The sequence below is a fragment of the Anser anser genome, assembly GCF_964211835.1.
Source record: "Anser anser genome assembly, chromosome: 2".
In the NCBI taxonomy this organism is placed as follows: Eukaryota; Metazoa; Chordata; class Aves; order Anseriformes; family Anatidae; genus Anser; species Anser anser.
The window spans coordinates 23,432,060-23,450,933 of NC_139721.1; the positions used below are offsets into that span (position 1 = coordinate 23,432,060).

The 18,874-nt window shown below is 42.8% G+C and overlaps 1 protein-coding gene and 1 long non-coding RNA gene across 7 annotated transcripts in view; one reads left to right on the forward strand and one right to left on the reverse strand.

The window, feature by feature from the left end:
- MATN2 (matrilin 2) overlaps positions 1-10,077 on the reverse strand; it is a 68,693-nt gene extending 58,616 nt beyond the window's left edge. For 3 of the 6 annotated variants that reach the window (XM_083823333.1, XM_083823332.1, XM_083823330.1), the window contains exons 1-2: positions 9,867-10,077; positions 209-376 (exon numbers count right to left, since the gene is read on the reverse strand). In XM_083823333.1, coding sequence (XP_083679459.1) covers positions 209-376; positions 9,867-9,996 — 298 coding nt within the window. In that variant the 5' untranslated portion in view covers positions 9,997-10,077. Of the gene's footprint in view, positions 1-208; positions 377-5,271; positions 5,493-9,282; positions 9,786-9,866 lie in introns of those variants that run through there. The other 3 variants (XM_083823335.1, XM_083823334.1, XM_083823331.1) reach the window with 2 other exon arrangements.
- Positions 6,265-13,365, forward strand: LOC310893868. The gene is made up of 3 exons (XR_014579378.1): positions 6,265-8,990; positions 10,321-10,537; positions 10,915-13,365. It is a non-coding gene; the product is annotated as an uncharacterized lncRNA (long non-coding RNA).
- Positions 13,366-18,874: the final 5,509 nt, after the last annotated feature.

An 18,874-nucleotide genomic window follows, 5' to 3' on the forward strand; every position in this document is an offset into this window, starting at 1 on the left:
AATAGATCTAATATCCCAAAAGTAAACACCTTATTTCAATAGCTGCTAGGTCAACAAACTCTCATATTCCTGCCTGAAAACTGTTACAAACTAACTCAGCCAAGGTTTGGCCAAGTGCTTATGCCTTTTATCTTTATTATCTTTATATTTGAGATGGCTTTTAGTGGTAGTTGTTATTTTTCTTTGGTTTGTTCTTTTTGTAACTTACCTAGTAGAGATTGTGAGTTAACATCCCTTCTTCGGATGAAATGTCCTCCGGGGAGATCTTTTGCCATGACAGAGCCAGTGGAAAGCAGAGCGTGCCCGAACAGCAAGAAGAAGCATGCCACCATTTTCATCATTTTCAAGAAGTAAAGGGACATTCCAGGATGCAATACTGCAGTAAAGGAGAGAAGGAGATGAGCTCTGTGATTACACAAAAAGATACACTACAACCATGTCAACCATACAGTTGTGTTGCTTCCCTCCCATCACACACCAACAGTCAGATCTAATGGTATGCCTACACCTTCAAGAAGGAAGATCTATATAATAAAGTAGCAGTTAGCAGACCCTGCATAGTCTTCATGTATATTATTAGTTGAAGTTTGTAGCTAAAATTGTAAATGTATCAACTCTTAGACACATCCATAAAAATCAATTATTTTTAAAACAAGAAAGGAACTTTCTTTCAGTGAGCTTGTTAGCACAAATGGATATGAGGACACAAATTTTCATTATTCTACTCAGCAGTCCATGTAGTGTGCATTTTTTCAGATGTTTAATGGTTCTTGTGGTCTGACAGATACTTGCTTCAGAAAATTTTGGAGAATAAGACAAGAGAAATTAATATACTCTAGAAACAGTAACTGTGAACATGAACTGGAAACAGCTCATGCTTCTCTTTCAAAAGACAGTTCTTGATTGTTAGCATGAAGGTAAAAGTGCAGAATGAACCTTGGTTACTCAAGAAGATGACTTCTGAAGATTAGCAATGAGCTTTCCCCAAGTTAAGAAGCTTTTTTTATAACAAAGAGCAAATTAACCAGCAAAATCCCTCTACTAAGAGATGATTCGTGTCCAGGAGTTTCTTAAGGTACCATCAAAAGCCATGGCTGACTCTGCCCACAAGCAGAAAGCTAAGACTGAGATGCTAAAAGCTCATCTTTTGGCCATGTCCCCTGTAGGTGACATTTTCAGATGGCTATTCCTTCTACCTTCCCCCAAAACACGATTGTTATGTACTGTGGAAGCTTGGTCAAAAGATGATGCAAGAGATGGACAAAGCTACCCACTTTCACAACAAAAACAGGACTGTCCTACCTGAAATGGTGGCAACCTCACAAGCAGTGAGGCTAAATTTTGGCTAAATAACTAAAATAATGAAAACAATTTTAATAGGGTCCTAAGCCTGATAAGCATAGTTACACAGAGCCACAGATCTGTAACAGAAGACAACTAAATGCCCAGGTTCAGCAAGAGAATTACATTTTTTCACCACCGTGAGGCACCCACTAGCAGAATACAGAATTCTATGGAAATATTTTCTCTCTAATAAAAAGGTTTTTATCCATTTTTCTTAAGTCTGTCCTACACAACTGTATACACATGGCACTACTTTTCTGTGCACCAATCTATTTTTCCTTTTGTGTTTCCTACTTGGCACCCCCAAATACGAACACAATGTTCTGGTGTACATGCCATAGGGCAAAATGAACAGGGCTTTTGCCCAACCATGTTTAAATGTTTAATGTCACTCAGTAACATATGATTTAAGAACATTCAAAATAGGGCAGAGTTTATGTAAATAGTTGCCACTTATAACAGTTGCCACAAAGCAGTAAACTTTTGGAGCCCCAGCAGCGTGGACAGCTGGATGGTATTATTGGTAGAGCAGTTCCAGTGCTCTAGTCAGAAACAGATGGACTCTGTAAACGGCATGCACTGCTCAAAACGGGACCAAATTTTGCTGGATGCAACAGTAGTTACTGCTGAAAGCTGCTCCCAGGTCGTCTTCTCACTTCTCAAGGCCATCAGCAACAAACACGGGACTCTGCAAGGGGGCCTCCTTCCTTCTGGCCTGCTGGTTAGGACCAGTAGGCAAACGAACCTCAAGGACATGCCAGTTCTCTAAGTGAAGTCATTTCACCTGTTCCTGATGGTGCATTAGCAGAGAACCAACAATGCTGTGGCAGAGCACCTTCAGAGAGCATCCCTGAACTGTCCTGTGAGCAAAGAAAGCTGTGACGAAGAATTAAGGACCACCCTCCCAGCTCTGCAAAGTACCTCCAACTAAACTCTCCTACGATCTGCCCCTTAACATAGTTTATACCTTCACAGCAATCTTTTATATTTGGTGACAACTTCACTAGGATCAACTCTGCCCACAAGCAACTTCAGAAATCAGAAAAACAAAATGTTTGCTGTGGCTCTAAATATTTGAATTCTACTAGGAAAATGTTTATAAAGCATGCAAATATATGATTAGCTGACCAGATAAACCAAAATGCCTAAGGAATCATTCATTAGCTGTCACTGAATTATGAAACATATTGAAAAAAAATTTTTTTTAATGTTCAATTCTACATGATTTTATGAGTCAACGGTGACAAAAAAGGGGTACTAAAGAAACAGAAGAATTGAGTAACAGTACCTAGTTTTCTGGAGATCTTCATATTCAAGCTTAGCATAGCTTCTACTGCTTCATAGCATTTCATTTTGCTTCAGAAAACATAGATCCTTAGATCTCAATACCCTTACCAGTCTGAAAATTAGAAAATTAGCCTACTTACAGTCCCAACAATAAATGCCCTATTACCAAAGTACTCCTACCTTCACAAGCATTTTAAACTACTGTTTCAAAAGGAACCAGTGCTTAACAGAGGAGAGACTTATTTGCCTCATCTCCAAGTTCTGATATACAAGGATAATCTAAAATAAAAATAAAAGGGAAATTGCATCAATTTTAAATGAGAAAAAACAATGAGTTCCCAAATCCAAAAGCTATATAGGATGTGTATAAAGTATAGTATATGAAGTACATGTGAGAGCATATAAGTATACGTGATAGAAGGCACCACCGATCCAAACCTGTGCTCTTCTCTTGCCACCTTGAATCCGAACTCAAAACTTCTGTACCACTTTCCTGCGGTGATGGCACTCTGGACTGGGGTGCTTTGCTCTAGTTCCAGGTACATATTTGTGTCCACTGCTGCTTGTGTTTTCACACAACCAGCCTGCACTGTGGTCGCACAGCTTCCATGTGTACAGCCCTCCCACAGTTCTCTGTTTATTTTCTGGGTCTTCTGCAAGGTCCGCTGTCCTCACTGGCGAAGCTGGATCGTGTTTATTGTACCACACTTGGTATTTAACACCTCATTTTCCCAGCAGGCTAAGCCAGGCTGCTGGCACAGCTCTCTGTAGCATCGCGTTGCTGGCTAACCCTTGCTCTACCAAGCTAAAAGCGTGTTCCCCAAGTTACAAACACCTACTTTCAGTGGCTCTCTGGAAAATATGTTTCAAGCCCTTCAATTCCGGCTGCTACAGCAGGAGTATTCATGACTGTGCCATCAGGAGACAACTCACCGGGGCAGCCCCAAAATCAAGCTAGTGTATGACAACCATCCCAAACACCTCGAAAGCCAAAGGCACCAGGAAGAGGTGTGGCAAGACACACGGCTCACCCAGGCTGATCACCAGGCTTCCAGTGCTCTTTCCTTCCACCCATGGAGAGAGGAAGAGGAGGGTCCTGAGCAGCGTTTTCACAGAGGTACAACCTGAAGGGCTGTTTGCAATATCTGCTTCAAATCTTGAAGAAATTTGGTACAGAAAAGGATAATTTTCCTAGAAGACAGTAAGTAAATAGACAGGTTCTCTTGTTCTTTTCAGGTTTCCTTTGCTCCCTAACTGGCTGCTAGTCAAGAACTCAACATTGCCACAGCGTTTTCTTAGCAATGTTACCTGTGCTTACTTAGTCGTATACCCATACAACCAACTTATTTTTTAAGCCCTCTAATGCATTTTTCAACTTCCATGAATTACAGTGTAAGAATATTGAAAAAATGAAATTGTGACTTCATCTTTAAAATACATACTTCCTTCATTGGACAACGTTCAAACACCACATGCCTGTTTCTATCCTTTAAAATATGTTTCCATGGAAGTCTTCTCACAGGGGATTAATGGTTGCGTTTTGAGCAGAGGCTCTACTGGATATTCAGTGCCAGTGGTGATAAATCAATGACCTTCTCCATCGCATGGTACGTGTTTCTAAGATTTGTCCTCTTTCCTGTGATAACTCATAAACATTGTCAAAGGAGGAGAGATGCTCTGTGGCTCGTGCTAAAGTCGGAGTTCTTCCATCTCTTACTCCATTGCAGGGAAATTTCTTTCATACAGAGAATTAGGAAAACTTTCCATTGGCTTTGAAGGCCACCGCATTTTCATTCAGGTCCTTGCTGGGCAGATCGTGTCCAAAAAGAAATCAGGAAACCAGGATAGTAAGATGTTCCAGCTCAAGCCTACTGCTATTCTGGGTGGTCTCCTTCCTTCTTGTGTGGGATGAGTTCATTTCCAAGGCTAAATCAGACCCTCTAACCCCACAAACCCCTGCCCCACCACCTTCTCCAGCTGCTACCAAAACCGGCTCTGTGCACAGAAGGGGCAATTTGCAGCAGTTATGTGGGACTTCAACACCTCTAGTAACTGCAGATAACATCCCTTCTCTTGAACCCTATATAGTTTCTCATCATATATGGGAAGGAAAAGGACAAAAAAAAGCACCACCGACAGCTGTTATGACTGCTACAAGCTGCCTTCAGCTTTCCTTGTCTGATAGTTAAAAGACACAGACATTTACCTCCATTAAGCTGCCTGCAGATCTAACTTCGGTATTCTTGATACAAAGATCACAAGCGCATAAAAGCAAGAACATTCTGAAATCCTTTCAGCACTCCTTATCATCCACCCATTTTTAAGATAACAGCAAACTGTGGTTAAATCTAAAAGCTTTTCCTGAAGTTAAAGAACCTGCAAGCGATCAACGTAAGTCAATGAAATTGGGTCAGCAAGCACTGTGAGCTACTTGGAAAACCAATCAGCCCCTATTACATGCAAGACACAAAATACCTCATTCTCATTTCTACCACCTCAGAAATTAAAAAAAAAAAAAAAAAAAAAGGATAAAAACAAGGACTGCAGGCACTTCAGAGCCCCGTTAACTATCAGTTAGAACATGTTCCAAGGTATTCCACTACCACAAGCCAGCACATGCATTACTGGTCCATTACTCACTGAAATCACTGTGTGTGGCATGGGTGTCAGGACACAGCGTATTAATAATTTCCTCCATCTTTCTGGACCAGATTGCTGATGCAGGCACTTTTCAGTTCTGAAAAATAGCTGTGGAGTTCCTCAGAGCCCCGCACTGGAAAATATCTGTCCCTAGCTATGCAGGTGTTGTGTGGAGGCAGCCAGCCACAATCAGGAGGATATTTAGCACGTCAGCAAGAAGCACCATCTTGCCTTCGTCCTTACAAAGGAGCACTCTACATAATCCTGTTCCCCCAGATGAAATGGATTTTCTATGGCTCCTTGTGGCACAAGCAGGTCTTCGTTAGGCTCAGAACAGCATGGGTACAACTCCCCTAAAACCATGGCTGTCAACCACAGATCACTGATAGAGTTAAGCCATTGAGAGGGAACAACGTTGCAGGTGCTCCACATTTGCAAATCCCCAATCTGTTCCCCAGTCCTGATGGCAGGCACTACCTGCAGAAGTGTGCACGAACCTACCTAGGACGACATCGAGTCCCAGAAAGCAGCAGAGCAGCACTCCCTCGTTAACACATTCAGTAGCTCCTCTAAGGGGCTAATTTTGGCCATTTGTGCTGTCGGTAGCATGAGAAGAACTTGGGAAAACCATTATCTAAAAGCCAGTTAGTAATTCAGGTGTATTCTGAGACAGACAACCCAAATGCAAAGACCTTCCATAACAGCACTGCAAGCCACCACAGTATAAAACTAATTGCTGACTCGGCAACATCAAACACTCCCTTACCAAACTAAGGTAACAAGTGTCCAGACAGTAAGAGCAACCCAAGTCTGCAGTGGGTTCAGAACCAGAAGTTGTGTACCTAATTATTCTGGCCGCTGCTGCAAATGCCCACACCCGAGTTGTGTCCTGAGTTAATAAAATCAAACATGGCAGGGGAATTGTCCTGGTTCCAGTTAGGACAGAGTTAATTTTTCCTCATAGTAGCTGGTAGGGTGCTATGTTTTGGATTAGGATGAGAAGAGCGCTGATAACATGCTGATGTTTTAATTGTTGCAGAGCAGTGTTTACACCAGGCCAAGGACTTTTCAGCTTCTCGCTCTGTCCTGCCAGCGAGCAGGCTGGGGGTGCAGCAGGAGCTGGGAGGGGACAGACCCAGGACAGCTGACCCAAACTGGCCAAAGGGGTATTCCATACCATCTGGCATCATGCTAAACAATATATAGGGGTGGCTGGCCGGGGTGGGGGGCCGGCTGCTCGGGAATAGGCTGGGCATCGGTCAGCGGGTGGTGAGCAATTGCATTGTGCATCACTTGTTTCTTACACATTATTATTACTAATACTATTATCATTATCACTATTATTATTATTATTGTTATTATTATATTCCTGTCTTAATAAACTGTCTTTATCTCAACTCACCGGCTTCACTTTCCCGTTTCTCTCCCCCATCCCAGAGAGGGAGGGGGGAGGATGAGCGAACGGCTGTGTGGTGTTTAGCTGCCAGCCGGGTTAAACCACAACAGGAATAAACTTACATCTCAAAACAGCAAAGGGAAGACCCAAACCACATTCCAGAGCAGTTCCTAGAAGGGAGGTGAATGACATGAGGTGGTCAGCCAGCTACTGCCACAAACCCTGCAATATGCATGAGTTCCCATATGCAGCGTGGCTGAAGATGCTACGGAATATGTAAGGGCAGCCACATTCTGGCAGCAGTCAAAGAAGTGCTGTGGACGAGGGTAGAACAGCTTGCCTATTGGAGCATGGAGGGCAGAAACACACACGTATGATGAGTATGCACAGCAAAACACACAGCTTATCAGAAAAAGCAAAGAGCAATATTCTAAGTCTGCATTACATTTTGTTGTGAGGTATAAATATCATATTAGGACTTCTACACAATGGACTCGATTATCTAAAGAGCTTAGAGTACATGTGCTACAGGTATAATTTAATTCTCTACTAACGAAATAAGGAACACTCAGAGATCTCTTATTTCTAACTCATTCATCTAAATCACAGATAGACTTCCTGGTAACACCGTGGTAGAACTAATAACTACTAAATCACCGAATCACAGATTAATTGAGGTAAGAACGGACCTCTGGAGGTCATCAGGTTCAACCCCTGCTCGGAGCGGAAGCTGACGATCATTTCAATCATTTCAGAAGCCTGCCATATAAAAATTAAGAGCGATGTTGTAGAACAGTGCACCCATAGTATGGTTTACTCTGCATAGTTTCCAGTGGTCAGACGGCAAGCCTTTGCAGTGGGAATTCTTACTTTATGACAGCATCAATCTCCATGTTACAGTTTTCTTCAGTTGCCAGTTGGACAACAGACCTTTTCATTATCTCGTTCTTTAGGGGCAGCTTATTTGCACTTTCTGGTTCTGAATTGGATCTAGGCATCAGAGTTTCCACTAAGTTCGCAGAAGAGTAGCATGGCAAAGCTGAGAAATTTCACTTTTACAACTCAGAGTAGGAAATTATATGAAAGCATGTATTATACGACATATAATATGTATGCGGGCTGCTTAGTTTTGTCTCCTTGAAGTACAGTCACAAACCATAATGGACTGCTCCTAATTGCAAACAGAAGGTTTTTCTTTACAAAAAAGATCCAGTAGCTCTGAAACATATTCGCAAACCCACACTGACCCCAGTACCAGCACCAACACAAAACAATAATTTGGGGTTATAAAACACTCCATTCCCAAAACCCCTTACTCATAAAGAAAGCACCACCTCACAATGAGTACACTATATTAAAGGAGCTTGTTAATGATGTGCAGATCATAATTAAATAGCAGTGGTTAGTGCTTTACCTTCCCATGGAGATAGTTTATAAGTCATGGGAGAGCATTTACATCTGATTAGCCTTTCCCTAGTTTGCACGGACTGACTGAAGCATCTTTACAATTACAGCCGGGTCCCAGCTCTTAACCACTAGTGTGTGTTTGTGCAGGGTTTATTTGTGAGAAATCCCAATGAAGTCAATGGAAAGACTCACGTAAACTATGTGAATATTGTCCGCAGGATTTAAGGTCTTAGCCATAAGTAATTAAGTGCTGCATTTTCTAAAGATGTAAAATAAATTTAATTTGATGGATATGCCTATAATGATATTGGTATATAGTACACGAGAAAAAGCTAAAAAAGCTGGTGCTTAAAGCTGATATATGTATAAGAATAGTGTATCATTCAAAAAATATTTTGGATCAGAAGTTTCAGGTTTTTGTGAAAAAGACAAATGTGTATTTCATTAAGCTCTTGATGGGACTCGGTATGTTAATTTCTTCTCAAGTCCTCAGCTTCCTGACAGCAGCACAGCTATAACACATAAAGCAGCATGCCCCCTTTTCAGATTGCAGTCAGGATCACTGAGTGATGACCCAGAAGGAAAACCCAGGCATTTAGGAAGCATTAAATTAACCAGGGGGTTGCAATCTTCCTTCTGAGCCAACTCCACCCCACCGTCGAGCGTAATGGCACGGGTCGGTATAACCCTGCAAGTACTGTGTTCAGAAGCAGGACTAGGTGGTCATTAAGGGTGCCACCGCGATTTTTATAGGATTAAGAGCACCACCTAGGCCGGGTTCCCAGAGCAGGCACATAACCCTCAGCACGCTGCCCCTCGCCCCTTCCCCACAGCAGAGGCCGAGCCCTGCTGCACCCCGTCCTGCGAGGAGCCGGAGAGGACACCTGCGAGATATCTCCTTAATAAATCCTTCCAGGTAAAGTGCCTCCAATTCCTCACCGAGCTTAAAACCCGGGTTTTGCTTCTCCTCCCGGCACACGGACAATGCATGAGTTAGTGAAACACGGACGAGGAAGCGGGCGTGAGGGGAAATTTCCCAACCCCGCGCACCTCCGAGGGCCACGGAAGCGTTTGGGGAAGGGGAGCAGCGAAGCCCCTCGGCAGGACCCCGCTGCCCGCACCCTCCCCAGCCGGGACCCCCCTTCCTCGCCCTCCCGCTGCCCACCCCGGGGGTCCCGGCCCGGCCGCCCCCCACCCGCCGCCCTTACCTGAGGGGGCTGCCGGGGCCGCTCCGCGGGGCGGCTGCGAGCGGGGCAGCGCCTCCTCCTCCTCGGCACGGCCCCGGGCAGCCCCGAGCGGTGTCCGGCGGAGGGGTGGCCCCTCGGGAGGAACCAGGCTCGCTGCCCGACCCGCCCCGGCCGCCTCTTCGCCGGGAGGCAGCCGCGGGGGGCCGGGGCGCCGCTCTCCTCAGCGCGCACCCGAAGGGACGCGGTCCTCACAGGGACGCGGCTGTCAGCACGCCGCCCCCCCGGCAGGGACGAAGCGGGGTCGGCAGCCCCTCACGGGACGCGGGTCGTCGGCTCCGCTCCTTCTCCTCCCTCCTCTGACGGCCCCAAGCCTTCCCTCACGGAGCCGGGACCCGGGACCCGCCGCCCGTCCCCTCACGGAGCCGCTTCCCGCCGCCCGTCCCCTCACGGAGCCGGGACCCGCTGCCCGCCGCCTGCCCCCTCACGGACACGGGCTGCCGGCCCCTCTCCCTCCCTCCATCCCTCCCCACCGGTTGAGGTCTCAGCCCCGAGCCCCCCCTGCACCTCGGCCCCTTCTCCCCCCACGCTGTCCTCCCCTGTCAGACCTGTCCCTGCCCCGTCCCGGGGGCTCTCCCCGCAGCAGGGGGACGCGAGGCCGCCGGCAGAGGAGAGCCGGGGCCGTGCTCCTTTCCAGGGACGCCTGCCGAGGGAAAAGCTGGGGAATGGAAATCCCATTCCCCGCACGGAGGGCCTCCAGGGCCAAGGCAAACAGTCCCTGGTGAATCATGCGGTGTCTCCGCCGCGGCGTCTGCATCTGCAGCGAGCTGGTGGGAGCCCCGTCAGGGGAAATGCCGCGGGAGGTGGCGGGGTGAGGGGGTCGGGCACAGGGAAGGGGCACTGCTTAGCTGTCCCTGCAGCTGCACCGTCAGCAGTCCAGGTGGAAAAAGCAAAGCATGGGGTTTACATCAACACAGTTTTATTACGCACGAAGAAGAACAAAAAATACAACTTTGTTCCAAAGCAATTGTTCTTTCTTTCTTTTTTTTTTTTTTTTTTCAGGTAAACAAACAAGCAAAACCAGCAAAAGCAAGCACAACAAAGACGAACCGGGTTCGTCACTTCCAACAAGAAGCTCTGAAATCTCTAAGCCCTGCAAATTCACGTTACAAGAATGCACGTTGCATGGGGTGCCAGCCAGGTCAAAGAGGGACGGGTTGTACCTCCCAGTGCTGCTCGGGAGGTGAACAGGCTTTGGAAATCAGCTGAGCTGATTTTGGTGAGTTTGGCAAGGCACAATAATTGTGTACGAAATCTAATCCCCAGAAAGAGAGGTGTAAATGACGAGTATATCTCAAACTGAGAGAGACCAGATTCACCCCATCTTTCCTGCTGAGCACTGTCTCATGAATCTCTCCTGTAGCTAGAAGAAAGGAAAAAGTAAAAATAAAAAGACAGCTAAACTAACAGTCCTGTGGATAGACATTACAACAAACTCAGCGAAGCCAGGTGCAGAACAGTTTGCATGTTCTGTTTCATCCTTTGTAATGCAGCATAGGAAGAGGCCCCAGCCACAGTGCCCATTAATGCTCTGTAGGCTCAAAATACACAGTCTGTATCCCAAAGATTTTATTGTGCTGTGGCTTGATTTACCAGGTTGCTAGAGAAAGACACGAAGCAGGAGAGCAAGAATCGTGATGAGAAGACGACATGAGCATGCAGAGGCTCAGCTTGGCAGCTTCAGCTCCAATTTACACAGAAGAAATCCCAGCACTAGCTATTCGCAGACGCTGTGCAGCCTGCTGCTCTTAGCAGATTGAACACATGCAAGGTATCACAGCTGGAGAAGATGGGCAGGGGTATGAAGGCAGTGAGTCAGCATGCTAAGGCATCTGTTTGTTTTGTGAGAGAGAGTTTAGAAGACAGGGAGACCTTTGCTGGACAAGCAGCTTGATGAATGAGCCTGGCACAGAGCAATTACATGGCCTTTCTTGGGACTGTGCAGGTCACACCTTCCACCACGTGTGCTCACGGCATACACCAAGGACTTCTTGCATCTCTCTGTCCAAGCTCCTCAAAGAGCTCTTGTGCTTCATGTCTCTCTGTTTCAAGGGCTGACACTGCAACACCCCACTCCCAGAATCAGAGACTTTTTGCAACCTTTATTTTTCCCTCTGCCATGAGCAAGAATGTCTCTGTGGTCCCTGCTCCATATAAAAAGGCATTTTATTCTCTATATTTTCATTTGACTTTATTGATCAACTATTTCATTTATTTAATAGGGTATCCAAAGTTCTCTGTATTTCCATGTTGCAGATTCTCACTGTCTCTTCACTACTTGTCTTTCCTTGAGCTACTGCCCTCCACTCCCACTGTGTTACTTCTCTTTTTGTGAGAGACTTTGCTCAGTCTGTCAACATTTGGGAGGATAGGCAGAGCAAAGCTGGGAGATATTACGTTAAAAAAACTGGAAAAAAGCTCCTATTAAGTTATGCTTTGATCTGCAGCAATTATTAAGCTGCTTGAAGATTGCCAATGAGATATCAGAGGCTTTCTATGTCTCCTCTTCCCTTTCCTGGCTTCTCTCAGTATCTGTTAGGACAGTTCTCAGTCTGGAAGAAACTCCCAGTGATGTAGTCTGCTTTCTAGTTATCACATGCCATGACATAATGTAAATCATTCCAGAAAGTAAGTTCCATCTTAAAAGCAGATGAATAGGGAATTATTAAAAACAGTAGGGAACTAGTTTTGTGCCGGCTGTTAGAGGACTCTTCCAGACCTTCCTCTTTCTGATAGTTGGACACTTCCTATGGATGTCTAGCCTAAAAGTATTCATGACCATTTAATACTTATTTTCCAGTACCAATGTTGTCTTTTAGCCTGAATAGCTCTTTTTTCTTCTCCAAGGCTTTCCTAGCTGGCTTATGTAGTGACAGCAATCATTTTCTCTTTCAGCCTTTCTTCTTGTTTCACTAAACAAGCAAGATTTCACTGTGCATGTGCTGAGCTGGTTCCTGTGAAGGTGTGTGACAGAACTGAACATGATACGCCACATGAGCTCTCACCAGAACGTTTCTATTTACTGGAAATACTTTGCCTGATGTGGTCTAGGATTTCATTATCATTTTAATTGGCTGCATTGCCACTGCTGGCAGATGGTCATCCTTGTATCCTTAATATATGCAGCTGCACCTGTTTTCCAGTGGATGAATCCTAGCTAATATATGATCTTTCATTTTATACTATGGCATTTCATCTCTCTATTAGTTCTTTCTTTCTTAAGATCATTCAGTTCTTTCCAAATGAGATCCTCCTTTTCTGTTCCATTTGCAGTATCTATTGATTCTCTTATGTTTTACTAGAAAACTTCCACTTTTGACTGCCAATTTCATAAGTGAAAAAGTTGAATGTTAACAAAATTTTTAAACTGATCTTTTAGAAATCACTAATAACTTTTCTTTATCTCCCCCCACTGATCACTCCTGCATCCCATTTTCGTATTGTCATTAGCTAGGTCCATACTTAGCTCACAGTTATTAATTAATCTGTATTAATCTGTAGTGAAATCAAAGCAGATTTTTTAAGTCACTTCAAAAGTTTATTCCTGACAGCCGTATGATTGGAAATGTTATAATGTATATGTATGAATAGCTAGCAGGGTTTATAAGCCATGCTGCACTGCAATTAACCAAGCACAGTTCACAATGCATATGCAAACTGAAGTCCATCAATGGAAGCACCAGGCTTAATTATATAATTAGAAGAGATGCTCTTTCCTGGGACCAGTGCTCACTGAAATTAAGCGGTCTGCACTGATTCCTGAAATGCTGGCTCTGCTGGTAATTAGTATCTTAAAAAACATGCAACACAAATTCCTTCTAGTTAGATCTAGTAGATTTTCACATTTCTACTGTAGCTCAGAAGTAAAACTGTATTCATCATTGCTTCACTACTATTCCTCCTAAATAAAGACAAAGCAGGGTTTTTTGTTTGTTTGTTTTTTGCTTACATGGCTGTTGAGTTTATAGCCACTGTAATATAAAGTAGTTGTCAATTACTGCACAATACTTTGTTGTTACCACTTAAATAAAATATAAGTATATAGGGTTCAAGGCTATATTTAATCTGTTATCTTGAAGATGTTGTTAACATGCTAAATGTCATCATTCCAGAAAAAAAAAAAAAATTATCCTTTTGCTATGGTGTGTACTTAACTTCTTTTCTTTGTTGTTTTAAGCAGCTGTTCCATAGGTAGCTCTCTCCTTGATGCTTGTGTGATTCTTTTTATACATTATATAGCTTCTAAAAAGAAAGGATGAAAGTTATTTTTGAAAATCCATACTGTTTCTTTGCATGAATCCTTTCCATTCATCTGACACTTCCCATCATTCCAGGAATGTGCTGCTGGTTGACAACAAATTCAGTACAGATTCAAACACAAATGTATTGACAAAGAATTTATTTCATGCTTTTGGCCGAAAAGACTCATCTGAGGGTTAGCAATGAGGGTCAGTGATGCATGGTTCTGTTCTGTCAACTTCATTTTATATATATATAAAACCAGGGAGAGTGACATGAATCACATGGATCAAAGGGTTTGAAGGAGTATGAATTTGTAGAGCATGCATTTACTTTTCTCCCACACTTCTGTGTTGATTTTGCTGTGTTTTAGGTCCAGATGTTTGAGGATTAGGACTTTGTCTGGCGCTGTACGTAGTTCTAAGAATCACTTAATATTCTTAAGTCATCTGAAAAAGGCAAGTAACACACTGGCCAGATATTATACAGCCTCACTTCGGTCTTTCTTCTTTTTTATCTCTCCCCACCATAGCAGTCTGAAGCTTCCGTATTTCTAGTTGCCGTGGATAGGCAACTAAAGTCTCCTGCAGTGGCTCAGAGAACTGGGCAAAAGGCAAAAGTTTTGTTTCTTGAAGCTCAGATATTGTAGTCACCAAAGTTTTCCCTACTGAAAGTCTCCTGGAAAATCCATTTGTTTCCTTCAAATGTTATGGAAGAAGAAAGTGAGAACTCCCGCAGCTGGCACTTGAAAAGCCAATATTTTTCATATGTAGGCTAAGTCCTTTCTTCATTATCCTCAGGAAAATTGTATTCAACTGCAGAAAGCACCTACCTACTTTAACTGGCTGAAACATTGCCCTGGGACTGCCACTCTGCCAGCTATATTCACACACTTCACTTTTGATGTAACTTTCAACATGTGTACAGTAAAATTGCATTTGCAACATTTCACTAGGCAACTTAAGCCATGCCATGCTTAAATTCAGCCTTTTTTTTTTCTTTTTCAGAGACAAATTGAGTATTTGCTTACTCAGCTCTTAGATAAAATTGAGATCACCATACACAAGGAGCCAGACTTAGGCTACAACATGATCCAGAAAGCATACAAGTTGCTAGCTCTAAGTCACGCCCTGCACAATGAAAAAAACTCCAATTTTTTTCACCAGTTTTCAGCAGTTTCTGGACCGTAAGCAAAATAACAAGGTTCTTAGGGAATCTTAGGTAATATTTGTGTTATGCTCAAAACAGGCACCTGAGTTTCATCCAAGCTACAACTTTGGCAGAACTGAAGCCATCTGGCTCTTAGTGGTGTTTGTACAGAACTCTGTAGTTCCAAGATGAAAAAAAGAAAATGACAACAACATTTAAGTTGTGATGATTTAGGTGCCAAGCAAATAAAGAGTTGCCAAGCCAGCCTTACCCCTGGGTGCTTTTTGTGGCATCATTTGCAGCAGAAATACCAGCCTGGCTGATCTGTTATTGCCATTGTCATTGAGATTTGCCCTGATTTCATCTTTAATGAAATAAATTGACAACATTAAACCATAGAATATTCTATTATCATAGAATATAATAATGAAGCAGACTGTCTTGTAACAGGTGTCAAGAAAAATACAGTACTTACACAGAGTAGGTTTTTTTTTGGTTGGTTGGTTTTTTTGTTTTGTTTTTTAATGTTAATACAAAAAATATGACTCAATTTACCTGCCTCCAAGCAACCCAGCAGAAATATATTTTGTTAAAAGGCTGTTATGGTAAGGTACATTAATTGATACAGAGAACTATGGCTATTATGAACCACTGTGGTGTCAATTAAACGTTGCAGACTGAAGCTGTGGTACTGCTATGATGCTGATACCCAGTTAAGTCTGACTTGCTAACCACCTTGAGAAGATGAAGGGATATGTCCACAGGGCCTCATCCAGGACGCATCAAAGCTTGTGCTGAACTTAGATTCAAAAGAGATCACTCACAGTCTTCAAGATGAGCATGCATTCAGATGTTTTGGTGGTTTCTTAAAAACAATCATCACCTTAAAATGGATTTTACTCCTGGAAGTTTGGTCCTGCAACACATAGGTTTGTGGCAACAGTCACTGGAGAACTTGGTGCTTTACAGAGTGCATGAGAAAACGTAGGTGCTGCCAAACCTGTTCCATGGTAAGAGATGAAAAAAGGCAGGTCCTTGCTGTCAGGGCTGGTCCTGTATTCCTTGCCAGGCTGTGCAGAGGACACCAAGAGCCAGGAAAGGACTGCAGGTCCACCCCGCTCTCTGCAAGTCCTTGCGCTCATCGTCCTATGCTCACTTTCCCAGACGTTTCCAGGGCAGATGATCCAAGCCTCTGTGTAAATAGCAGTTTTTAGTAATAGCCAAGTCCCACCTGCACCTTGGGCTGTGCTGCATAATAAGCTAGAAGCCACTTTTGCATTTTGTTGGGAGCAAATTTCTTTTTGCTGAGTGAGTTGGAAGAGCACACAGGGGGACTCAGGTGGCTGAATGGCTTCGGGGAGCTTGTGCACGGGCCGGGCACCAGCCCACTCGTCTCTGTCCAAACCAGAGTTAAACACAATTATCAGACCTTTTTCCTTATCTGGATCCCCTTGAAGCCTAGGCAGCAGGTGAATGCTGGGCTCCACAGCCTGAAGAAAACCCAACGCACCATGCAGCACTGCAGACAGCAAGGGAACAGCAAAACATCTAGCAAGTTTAAGCATTTGTAAGGGTACACAGCCATTGAACATGTCTAGACATCGGTTTTGGAATAAAATATCTAAGTTCTTGTTTAAACCTCCTACACATAAAAAGAGACTGAATTTCCTTGCATTAGTTCATTCCTGAATTAATTTATGAATTGCCTTGCAACAGCATTCCTTTATTACTAAAAAAAAAAAAATGCTAACAAGTAAAAAAGCCCTTACAAAACATTATCAAATATGAAGGATGGGGTGTAGGATAGCAGAAAGCCAGCTTGTTTCTAGTCTGATTTTTCTATCTGCAGGTTTCTGCCATTGGGTTCTGTTACACTTTTGTTTGTTACATTTAAGATAGCTTTTATTAAAGTTTTGTCCCCTATGCACTTACTTATACTGTGTCCTTAAGTCACCTCTTAAATCTGAGTTATTAAAGACATTGCATTTCCTGAGTTTTTCCCTTGATGGCATATTTTCTAATAGCTCCTTCAGCTCTTCACCAACCCATTCTATTTTTATTTTTTTTTAAACATTCTGCTTCAATTACTTACAGGCTAAAGGTATAGGCAAAATATAATCTGGTCTTTTTTTTTTTTCTTTTTATTGATGATGTATGCTCTTTAAAGTCATGGATTAAGAATTTTAAATACTACGGAGTCAAAAACTGACCCCTGCAGAATTTCTCTTGAAACAGTCACTCGCTGAGAATTCGTTGCTTACCTACAGCTGAGATTTATCAGCTGTTTTGCAATCTATTTCATATGTGCAATGCTGTTGCTATATCATTATAGTTCCCTGGTCAAAATATTATATTGTACCAAGTAAAGTGTCTAAGAAATACCCAAGCGTATAATGGTTGCACTGAAGCCCATATCGATCCATTTCATAACCCATTTAAAAAAAAAGGAAAAAAGAAAAAAAAAAAGAAAAAAAAATGATAGTGTGGATAGTTTGACAATGTCTGTTTCCACAAGCAGTTCTGTATCAATTATATATACATATTTTTTGTGCACTAGATCACACAATTATAGATAAATTTAGGTAGGAGGTGACCTAAAAAAATCCCCAAGGATTGTGTTCAGCCCCTCTAGGTTATAGTTATGTATGATGAATCTCCCAGTGTACCTGAAGTCTAAAAATTCTAATTCAGGAACTCTCCAAAACATGATTTTTGAGTACCACCACTGGCAATGGTGGCATTTGCCAATGTTTTGGCTATGCACAGGACCACTGTGCTTTTAAAGACTGAAGAGAAAGAAAACTTTCTTTGTGCTGAAAGCACAGAAGATGAAAGATTTCTTGAAAATACCACTATACGGTTGTAGCTATAGCATATCTTAAATAATGTTATGTCTTCCTAGTGATGTAAAAAAAAGTCCTCAACCTCCCTACCCCCAAATACTTGGAAAATCTATCCAAATATAAGATGGTATTTCACAGAAAAAGGCATCAGAGCAAAATTACAGTGAAATAAAAGCTATGAGCAGATCTGTAGTAACCTCTTAGTATAGCTTGTAGTTGTAGTAAACCTTGTTGGGTAGTGAAGAGAATCCAACTCAAATCCAATCCAACCGAAAGAGAAAAGTCACAGACTCACAATAAAATGAATAAGCTCTTTTTGCTTCAAAAGCAAAGTAGAATTAATTACAGACTTTGTTATCTGTGTCAAGTATAATGCAGAAATGCTAGCTATGAACTAAAGAGAAGACGTCTTCGTCGACATGGATATATATGGACAACGCAAACCCATGATCAGGGACCGTATCTCAAAACTCTCCCAGCTTGTGATTCCACCTGGTGAAGGTGAAGCTGTACTTCCTCAGACACATTCACCTCCCTGCTTTTCTCAGACACCAGCATTTGTAGCCCATCCTCAGGGTACTTGTGTAAAATAAACTGGTCCCAGCTCAACGCCCATGGGCTCTGCTGCCCCAGTAGCCTTTCACAGGAGGCCACAGGCAAGGCAGCTCTACGGACTAGATATAGCACTTACCTAAATGTGGCTGCACAGCCACACGTCTGAAATTATGGGAGCATATGGGTACTGCCCAGTGGTAATAGGAATACAGCAGTTACAGTCAAGTTTTTCTTTTTCTGAGGTCCATGTTTCTCTGGGTCTCCTTTTCTAGATCCCTGCAGTGCTCACAGCGTCTGTTCAGCATAATGATGCATCCATTTTATTGTACTTTATTTTTGCAAAACACTGAATCAGAGCTTTTTATCCAGGTTGAAAAATGGAATTGCAAAGAGAGGAAAAAGCAACAAGAAGATAACCATCTATCATGTATTGTGCTGTGCTATGGGCTTATTTTGTTTGTTGTTGTTGGTAATTCACAAGGTAAAACAGAACAAAGCAAACCAAAATAAAATGGGGAAAAAGAAAAAAAAAGAAGATAGATAAAAAAAAAAAAAACACAAAGAAAGTATACTTTTAAAGTGCAAACCAACCAGCTTTCCTAAGATGAAAATTTGGCCACAGATACTTTAGTTAAAACAGACTTCTTTATTTGGGGGGAAAAAGAACAACAAATTGCTGTATCAACTACTTTGCTTCATTAAAAGCGTTTTGAACTGCTTTAGTTGCTTTTTCTTTATGAAAAGCAAAGAAGCAGGATCACACAATAGCA